Genomic DNA, 10,878 nt, shown 5'->3' with positions numbered 1-10,878 from the left:
CAAGGATCTTTTCCACATCGGAGGCCTCTTTGAATCTCACTGAACAAAAACCTTTAGCTAGGTAAAAAGTACTTTCAACTGCTCCTCCATGTCCAAGAATTTGAGGGCTCTGAAGCCATTGAATCATCTCAAACCTATTCGGGATTCTTCCACTGAACCCAAATACAAGCGTTAGCTTAGCTTGCCTGGCTAGCTGTTTTTTGATAAGTGTTGGTGGAATCGTTACAATAATAGCTTCGGCAACCTCCACCTGCTATGGCAAAGACTTGTTTAGAGCAGAGAAGGCTCGATCTGCCAACCCGTCTTCTACCAGCCCACTGTATTCTAGTATGGGAGCAAGTTCTTTTGTTGTTGTTAGGGCCGGACTCAATCATTTTGTTGACTTCCATGAGCTCTTGTTGAAGTCTAGCTTTTGTATTTTGCAGGTTTTTGATATCTCCTTCACATAATCCTTAGAGTTAAGCCCCTCGAGTATGCTAGCAAACGAAATACCTAGCCTACGAGTAGCAGATGCACTTGACACTTTCTTTACATTCGCACAGATGGGACCCTAAGGAACCCCGTCTTTGAGGGTTTTTACCTCGAATTTGAACCCTTGCGCTGAGCCCATTTTCTCTCTTGTTTCCTCAGAGGGAACTTTTTCAGTCGGGATAGTTTTGTCCTCTTTCATGGTTGAAGCCTTTGGTGAGTTGGGGCTTGACATTTCCGTATCAGGCATCGGTCTCAAGACTGAGCCACCGCCTACATCCATCGGCACGGCTAGCTCCATTTCGGATATTTTCCCCGCCGCTAACATACTCGCTCGAGGAAGTTAAGATCTTATGAGGCTAAGATAAGCAGGAAAGATGGCGATGACACTCTTCACTTCTGTCTTCAATCATTTTAACCTTTGGAGGTGGTGGATGGGAGTCCAGCCATGGTTCCTGCGTCACTTACAGAGCTTCCTCTCCTCGGCGCAGGCCACGACTCTGCCTTCACTCTGGATGGCTCTGTCGATTACCGCTCTCAACCATCTCTTCGCGCTCGCACATGTGAAAGAAGTTTCATTTACATGACGAATTTATCAGATTGACATGTGTATTTATGAGGTGCAATTCTTATCAGCGCTGGATCAAAATTTTGGGTCCGGATTCCGGAAAGAAATGAAGATGGGATGGAAATTCCATTCAAGTGAAATGGAAGTTAATTTGTGAGCTTATTGAAAGTTGGCGTCTCTTACGATCTGACGAGAGCAAGGATGATGCAGGCCCTGGTGGAGAAGAGGCTAGGAAACAAAATGAAGAGAGCGCGCTCTCCCTAGTAGACAGAGGAACGATGGCATCGGAGGAGCATGGTAATCAATAATAGCCAAAATGCGTAGCGCAACATAGGGTTTTGCTCTACCAGAAGCGTCCACTTTGTTGCAGATGACTTAGGGTTGATACATACATGCCCACCATCATGGTAATGGCTACAGAGAGCATAGCAGTTGCCCCTTTGGATGGAAGAAGGTACCCAAGCCCAGTTGTGAAGCAGGATCTTGCCAAGCTTGGCAAAGATGCAGAGAGCCGGCGAGCCGCTCTTGGTTCTCTCCGTGCTGTTGTCGAGGAGCACCTTCATGGACCTGCTTTGTCACGATTCATGCACCAGCTCGAGGATTCGGCAGAGGGGCGCCGCCATGCCGCAGCCATAATTTCTGATCTAGCCCGTGCTCATGGTGATCGCCTTTCGCCTTACATCCCCCGCCTTCTCCAGATCTTGGCCCACACCCTCCTTGCCAGTGCGTCGTGTCCTGCCCTTCAATCGGATTGTGCGAAGGCTGTTGCTGCTATTGGAAAACACTCTGTAGCCTCTTCACCCTCCTCTGCTGAGCTTGTCCTTAAACGCCTGTGCTTGCCTCTCATCGCGCTCCTCCCCCACAAGGTTGAGCTTTTATCTGCAGGCTCCGCAGCCTGTTTAAACGCTCTTGTCGAGTCGGACACATGGAAATTTGCAACCGTGTCCCTTGTTTCAAAGCTCTCTCTAAAGTCTGCCATGGCGCTTTCGTCCAAGTCAGCTCAAACTGTGCCTCATCTTAACCTCTTGCGGGCCCTTGCATCAGTGAATGCAAGCGCACTTGCTCAATTTAGCATCCCACTATTGCGCCTTCTTAATCAAGAGATTCTGCTTTGTTCATCTGCCTCATGGCAGCTTCGGCTTGCTGCCATACAGCTTATGGAGTCCTTGTTCAAGGTGGCAGAACAAACTACGCTAGTTTCACATCTCGGATTGTCACTACAGAATCTAGCCAAATGCCGCTTGGACAAGATGCCGCATGTTCGCAAGGCAGCAATGAGCGCCCTACGCGCAGCAGATGTCCTTGCAGCGCGAAGGGACATCAAACAGAAGCTGCTGGAGGACCTTTCGACAGCACATTCTCATACAGAACCAAGTTCACCACTTCGGCACAGCCTCGATTCGCTTGGCAACATTGAAGATCTGTTCAGAGGGCCTCTTTCCTCGCCAAGGTCGCAGCGATCGCATGCTCTTTTCGTCTCCCCACGGACACTGACCGAGCTTGCGGTGAATTCTCCATCTACCAAGCAGCAGGGTAGCCAAACTCCTCTGTCTGACCAATCGCCAGGCAGAGCGACCACTGATGAGTCGGACTATTTCTGTGCGTATTTCTTCGACACCAAGGAGAATGTATCTTGCCGAAAGATTGTGCACCACATTCATGATACAGCAATAGGGTTGGCGACGCCACCTAGCTCTCCACTAAAGCAAAGCCACAAAGTGGCAGTGCCGCCACTCCCCCTTTCAAGTGTGGTGCATACTGACTTGGGAGGGCAAGCCGTGAAGAGCGGCCATAGCCAAAGTGCGGTGTCGACACCCTCGTCCGTCACAAGGCATGTGATGGTGCTGGACTCCCATGCGGAGTTGGTTTCGTCTTGTGAGAGGTCTTCAATTTTTGCTGCTAGTGCAGAAGAGAATGCTACTCGAGAGGAGGATACTTTGAGCAGTATACAGGCAAGTAAACCACTAAAGATGAGCAAGGCTTCATCTGATACTGACTTCATCAATCAGCTTCCAAAGAGCCGGATCACACAAAATTTTACGCAACAGCGCATGCAGGCTATGGAGGATCTCCAAGCCATTTCTAGCCGGCTTTTGGAGATACGAGAGGCTGAGGAAGAGGAAGAGGAGAATGTAAATGGAAAGGAAGAAAGCAGGGATCAGCAGATGCAAGATTCTTTTGAACGAGAGGCTGAGGAAGAGGAAGAGGAGAATGTAAATGGAAAGGAAGAAAGCAGGGATCAGCAGATGCAAGGGAGTGAAGGGGATGAAAGGCAAGGTGATGCCTCTGCTCATGTTGAAAGTGAAAGGCATGAACAGCGCGTTTATGACTACGAAGAAGTAGTATGTGCTAGCGTTGCGGTATGAAGAAGGACTAGATTCTTTACACTAGCCATGTATTCGATGCTTGCTTAATTGCACACTACTCAATCTTTTTCTTTATCATCACAGGCTTCCTCTCAACACAATATCAAGGACAATTTTGAAGGCAAAGAGGACCAAGAGGCAGCAGAAACCTCTAGTGATCACGAAGAGTGGAGTGTGCGCAACAATCCCATTGCGGACGCTCCTGTTTCGGAACTGCCATCAGATAGCAATAGGAAGTGTGCACAACTGGTGGCTAGCAGCATCACTGGTCTAAGCTCCGACGTAGTTGTTGGTGCTTCTGGAGATGGAGCTTGCAAGCGGAGGCCGGCGGAGGCCAAAAGGTGGAATAGGGAGGATTTGGACGAATTTGAGGAGGCAGAAGAGGAAGTTCTAGAAAGCTGCAAAGATGAGGCATCAGAGACAGAGGAGAACTTTGAGATAGAGGTATTAGATACAGCGAGGTCATCGATGGTGGTCGATCCTGCGGCAGAGATGGATGAGCTGTATGGAAGACCCCCGCAAATGAGAATCCACCAAAGGGGGAAGGCTTCCAAGCTGAGGAGCTTTCTCATGGGTAGCACGGCGTGTGTCATTCCAATCGCTGTGGTCAGCATGGTCCAGCTCTTCTACGTGGAGCTACTGCTGCAAGAAGTTGCCTTTATGCCTCCCACCTGAGTTCTTTCCTTGCAGCTTTCACCTGTTGTGGGGATTTTGGAGAAGATCTTGGCACCTTGTACTTCTTGTTGTTTTGATTGTCTATTGAGGCAAAGTCAGTAGGACACATCAATGTTGCAAATACTGCCTTCTCCTTGATAAGTTAACACTCTCTCTCTCTCTCTCTCTCTCTCTCTCTCAAACACACACACACACACACACACACACACACTCATACACAAGAATGCTCCTTAAGGCCATGAAATCTCTCAACCTGTCTTAAGAGAATGGAAAGGTTTGGTGATTTTGTACCTATATTTCAGTGTTGTATAGAGTTATTCATGGCCTTTTTGGTAAGGCTATGAATTGGATCGTGCATGAAGATGGCATGTCTTGCCATACCAATCTGAAGTGCTTTAGAATGATGCTTCAAAATGGAAGCATTGGGCCTTTGGCCATGAGAGCTTCCCACCCTCCTTTAGTGTCCAAACTAGTCTAGAACTAAAGAACTGGTGGCATATACAAGACAACGATTTGTGATTCCTCACACACACGGAAGGCAGTAGGCCGATCTGGAGCCCTCACCCTCTTTTGATACTACTTTCCTCAAGCACCTCAATCTATTGATGAAATCTTTTGACGTGCAGAGGTTTCTAGAGCAACAATGGCAAGCTTATCAGAATTGCAAAGCCTATCTATCCAAAAGCCAGGACTTCCTTTCTGTTGCTTTCTTAGGAGTCCGTTTGCTTTTAGCTTGGGACATTGCTCAATGATGTGATTAATTGTTTTACATAAATTACATTTTTTTAGCTTCAACTAGTGTGGCGGGCGGTCCTCCACACCATCTCGCACGGGCATGCTCAAATGGGATCGACGGCTGAGGTGATCTGGGCTGTCGGATGCGTATTTGGTAAATTCGGGGCGTTTGGTAAATTCGGAAAGAAAAGTAAATTCGGGTCGATCTGCACCCCATGTCTCGAACTTCCGACCTCCCCACCACGAGCCATGTGCACTAACCACTACGTCCTCATGCGTGCATTGAAATATGTAGGCGATTCGAGTATGTCATATTGTAAATGTGGGCCGATTAGTAAATTCGGGGCAAATTGGTAAATTCGGGGCAACTTCAAATCTGACGGTCCATAATTGATGCGCATTGCCTTTTCCTGCTCCACCATTGACCCCATTTGACCATGCCCGTATGATATAGTGATGAGGGCCGGCTGTCTTCGGCCGCCTCTCTCTCTCTCTCTCTCTCTCTCTCTCTCTCTCTTATATATAGACCAAGGCATAAAACTTTACAGTATTGAGTCTGCTGAGCAACGTTTAAGTGGAGGCAAATTGTGGTATGAATCTAGTAATTGTTCACACAAGGGAACTTCCAAGAAACAACCCCATCAATATAAAACTATTCCACATTGAGATCTTTTTGCAAAAAAGGGAACATCTTCACATCACCCCCCTCTTGAAGGAATGAAGCAAGATCGTCCTGCGAGTGCTTTGAATGCCACGATGGAATGAGGTGTGACGGAATGAGGTGTGGACCATGAGACACAGAAAGCAGAGAGATGAGAGATAATAACCCAAGAACAATAACTCAATAATTAGAGAATGCTTTACTTGGATAAATGAGAATGAGAGGCTAGGGGCACAATGCACATGGATACTACGATAAATGACCTAGAGACCGACGAAAGTGGGAATGGCCCAAAAATGGGACAATTGAACAACAATAGGGCCATAAGCCTAGAAAGGACTAAAATGCATAGGAAGAGCCAATATGACCATATAACTATGCTATGCAACTTGGGATGCCACCATATGGTGATGACATATCTCCAACACTTCCTCTTTAGCATAAGATGGTTGGTGCAACTCCACATCGATGAAGAAGATAATCAAGTTGAGGTCGAGATAGATGCTTGGTGAGAAGATCTCCAAGATTGTCAATGGTGGGACAATACTTCAAGCTGATAAGATGCTAACGAATCACCATGCAACATAGCGATCTGTGCATAACGCAACAATCTCAATACAGAAAGAATCAATCCTATTGGGGCTTGGAGACTACGCTAGTACACTAGGCACAATGGAATGGCCTATCCACAATGACTAACGAGTAAAGAGTCAACCCTATTGGGGCTTGGAGACTACGTTAGTACGCCATGCACAATGGAATGGCCTATCCACAATGACTAATGACCTAACAGACAAAAAATAAAAAACAAAACTAACAAGCGAAAAATCCTGACTACACACATGCGAACTAGATCGAATGTTTCAATGAGAAAACGATCGAAGAACGCAACAAGACAAAAGAAGAGCCTTAGACTACCTACTTGACCTAATAAAACATCAATTTAGGCATGCACAAAATTGTGATGCATCGTTTCTAGGGTGCTCAAAAGTAAGGTCTTTAACAGCTTAGCGATACTCCTCTAATCCTTCTCCAAACAAAATTTGTGAATAAAACTTCAATTGCCGAACCACTCAAATAACATATTTAGGTTGTAGGCGACTCCCACGAGAAAATTTAGAAATTTTCTCATGTAGGAAAATAGAGTCTTTTTCAGTGTTTTTCATACAATGCATAACATCATGAGCTTTTGTGAGGTAGGCACGACATACCTAGCTAGGTACGATTAAGGGCAGGGGACCCTTGCCCCCCCACCGGGTCGGCAATCCCCTGCTTCTATTCGTACTTAGCTAGATATGCCAATACGATTGGGGGCAGGGGACCACCGGCCCCCCCACTGGCCCGCGGTCCCCTACCCTAAATCATACCTAGCTAGGTATGTTGTGCCTACCTCACAAAAGCTCATGATGTTGAGGTAAGTCACAATGTGGGAATTATTGTGAGAATTTGTCCAAAACTTCTTGTGGATCCGTTAGCAACCAACACAAGTAGTGCTAGGAGATTACTCAGATTTGCAACACGGACATAATAAACGCAACAGAGTTCTTAACACAAGCTCACTGTCTACAAAGTGTTTCTTGATTAAATGACAACCTCTAAAATGAGTTAAAAGTGATTTTTATACTTCGGCCATCAAAAGATTAAAATCCTAAGGTTATCTAGGCTTAGTAATAACTCATTTACCTTTCAATTACTCACCTAAGTTTATCATTTGTGAATCTGTTACAATCTCAAACTCTTATTGAGTCCGAGTGGTTTGTTACAATATAATGAGATTTTACAATCAAATGCCGATTCTAATGACCACCTTAGCCAATAACTTTAATTACTCCCATGTGCTAGCCATCTTTGCATCCTTGCTCCAATTCGCTACATTTTATGTCAAAAAAATGTTATCCTTACAATGTTTTGCTCTATGGAGTTACCATCATAACTTGTAACATCCCCCCTTCTGATTCTTGTGCCCGGGGATGGACGTTGTTGAAATGTCTCCTTGAGAAGTGTAGGTGGCTATCCGGCTTAAAAAGTTGTTGTAAGATACATGGATGTATTCGGCAATGTTGTGTAGAATTGAATCCTCCGCAAGCCAAATTATTGGCTTTGATTTTTTATGCAAACTTAGCCTAGTACTTGTCTAGGACAGTAGGAACACATGGGAATTCCTCTTGATACCATGGATTATGATTCATAGGAATTTGGATGTCCAAACATTGATAACATGAGATGATTACCCCTATCATTTGGAGTTGAGTGGTAAAGTTTTACATGCTTTTGATTATTGTTGAGGTGTCACTTCACAGTTTTGTAGTTTAAGCTCAAATATGACATCATAATTCCAACTAGTGAGCTAGTTTTATCTATGTTTCTTTATGCCTCATCACCTAGTTTTATTGAAATTGGCTAATCAAAGTCCTAGTAAAATCACTTTCTAGATACTTGATTGATAATGGACGCAATCAATGGAAACATTTCTCCTCTCTCAAGAACACTCCGAGTGGTGTTCCTAGTCCCTTTTCAAGCCCATGGATAAGTTCTCATGAAATTTTGATCCCTTCTTATTTGTATTCCACTCTAGCTCATTTGTGACCATACATTTTGCCTGATGACTTTGTTTACATTTGTTGCTCAACTTTGGAGGGACCTTGAGTTTAACATTATCATGTAATGTAGGATTGTGAGTAGGACCCTATAGTAGTCTAACTATTTCTAACTCTCTCTTAATGGAAGACCTCTACTGGCCTTGAAGCCCCGAATCTGCACTTGGTAAATCATAGCTCAAATGCATTCATGCTCACTCTAGTTCATATACCATTAAGCATGTGTACTAAACCTTCTTATTATCTTTGTACAATGCAGATGCCTAGCCAAAAATGATAATGTACATGAGGATAGTGTTCTACACTATGATCTAAAACCTAGATGACCAAAGGAGAAAAACTTGGTGGAAAAAAATGTTGAGATGTCAAGATCAACATGTATTACTTCTAAATGACCTATCACCGACAACCATCATCAGTGACGTGCCTCGGTGGATACACATATCTTTACCAGTGGTACTCTAGCTAGACTCTATATGGACTTGCTCTACCTACCGGAGTGATGGCACACTAATCCATCTAGCTCACACACTAGCGGTTTACACTAGACTGTTGTACTAGTTTCCTAATATATCATATTTTCTCTTTATGCATTGCAGATTTCTTATCTTGAGTTAGTGAAGAAGAAGAAGAAGGTTTTGCCTCCATCTCTACATGTGTTGCTTACAAGAGCTCAAGCTCTCTTTCTTTACCTCTTAATATGGTATCAGAGCTTAGTTGTGTCTGAGGAACTTGGAGAAGCAACCAAGAGTACTAAAAGAAGTGGTCTCGAGATTCCAAGAGCCATCACCAAACGATCTCCAATTGAGGTGTTTCTTTCTAGAGATTGTGCATTTTAGGTTTGTGGGTGTCCTTTGGACTACACTTGTGCAACCAAAATTTCATTTCGGATACGTTTCTGTCCTGTTTGTGGAGTTAAAGTGCCTTCGCATGTAAGAATGCCGAGTTTCAAACTTCTGGGAGATCTACTATTTAGAGGTGCAAAAAACTCCAGTTTGCTCTAGTTTTCAAAAATATTTTCAATATTATGAAATAAGTGTATGTGTGCATATTGTGGTTACATGTGGAAATTGACTATTTTTTGAAAGCTGCTTATAGAGCAGTGAAGTATTGAAAACATGTATTTCAACAATGATGGATTTAACCAGATTGCTAGCAAAAAGCTGGACAAGAACAACTTCTATGCTTGGAAGTTCAGAATGACCAGTTTCCTTATGGGTAAATGTTATCGAGAATACATTGATGGAGATAATGATAAAACACCAACATTACCAGAGTAAGATGCAATTGCCGTGCATATAAAGAAATTCAGAGATTATAGACAAGAAGCTCGGAAGGTCATGTATTGGCTTTCTGTGAGTGTGCAAGATACTATGATTGGGCACATACAAGATTCTTAGACGCCTAAGGAGGCTTGGGACACCTTACTGTTGTTGGATGTGACCAACACAAAAGCAAGAAAGCTGCACTTGAAGAGTGAGCTGAATATAGTGTAGAATAAAAAAAATGTCTACCATCAATGACTATTTGCTGAAGATAAAGTCCCTTGCATCAATTGATGTTACAGTTTTGATGACGATGATAAGGTGGAAGTATGTATGCAAGATTTACGTCCTCAATATAAATATATTAAAACTGGTATCCATCTTTAAGAGAATATTCCCGCATTTATTGATTTAGTGTCCTTTATTATTGTGGAAAAAGAAGGAACTTGAGGAAGAGTTGTCTATGCAAGGTAGAAATAATTCTGAACAGGCCCTCTTTAACAATAGAGGAAGATGAAGAGGACATGGTGCAGGTCATGGAGGTGGTCAAAGAAGAGATATACCAAGCAACACAACAATACTGTTCAATTTGGAAATGTTGTATGATGGGGTTGTAGGAGACACAGTCACTTTGAATGTGACTATCCAAACATGAGAATAAGATAATGATGCAACCATGATCAAGAATGTAGATGATTCTTGAGAAGCTATTTATGGTGCAGTATATGCTAAATGCTATGTCTATCAAGTGTGGCAAAGTTTGGTGATAATATTTGGCATTTGATTTAGGAGCATCAAATCTGGAAATGGAGAGTAGTTCAAGGAAATTCAAACTTTGCATAGCCTTGGTTATGTAGAGATTGGGGATGATATTGCACATCCCTTTATGCATACAAAAAATGTACCATTACCTAGGATAGATGGCAAAGTAAAGTATTTTTGTTTAACGTGTTGCAGATACCCAACATTACAAAGAACTTGGTTTCTATTGGGTAGATAGTCAAGCAGGGTTTGCAGGTGAGGTTTATTTCAAATGGTCTCTTCGTGGAAGATCATAGGAAGAATGAAATTTTGGCTACATAGGGAGAGAAAGTGGGCAGAAGGTTTACTTTGGATGTAAATGTGCCTGAGGTGACTGCTATCATGTTTGCACAAGGTCAATACAAGTTGTTTTGAATATTGAGATTTGGCACAAACGTATTGGTCATTTAAATTTGCAAAGGCTGAAGATGATGCAAACTAAAGAGATGGTTACAAGTCTGCCAATTTTTAACGTCGCTAAAATGTAGAGAATTTGTGAAGCAGAGAAAAACATTGTAAAGCATGCAAGAAGGAATATATTGGAATTAGTGCACAAAGATGTATGGGGTCCGACAACAATTTCATCTATGGGTGGATGAAAGTACTATGTGAGCTTCATCGGTGACCATACAAGCATGTAAACTGCTTGGGGTCAGATAGAGGGGGAGAATAATTATCAAATGAGCTCAATAATTTTTTGAAAAAGCATGAAATTTAGAGACAGCTTTCATGCAATTATACT

The 10,878-nt window shown here is 43.2% G+C and overlaps 1 protein-coding gene across 1 annotated transcript; it reads left to right on the top strand.

Annotated features, from left to right (window-relative positions):
* The first annotated feature begins 820 nt into the window (after positions 1–820).
* LOC147446505 (uncharacterized) lies at positions 821–4,223 on the top strand. Its single transcript, XM_086525721.1, has 2 exons — positions 821–3,396; positions 3,487–4,223. Exons 1-2 carry the CDS (start codon positions 1,429–1,431, stop codon positions 4,075–4,077), a joined length of 2,559 nt encoding a protein of 852 aa, XP_086381847.1. The 5' UTR covers positions 821–1,428; the 3' UTR covers positions 4,078–4,223.
* Positions 4,224–10,878: the final 6,655 nt, after the last annotated feature.

The sequence above is a fragment of the Adiantum capillus-veneris genome, chromosome 12 (assembly GCF_014529385.1).
Source record: "Adiantum capillus-veneris isolate H3 chromosome 12, ASM1452938v2, whole genome shotgun sequence".
Lineage (NCBI taxonomy): Eukaryota > Viridiplantae > Streptophyta > Polypodiopsida > Polypodiales > Pteridaceae > Adiantum > Adiantum capillus-veneris.
This window is presented reverse-complemented; position numbering and strand designations above follow the sequence as displayed.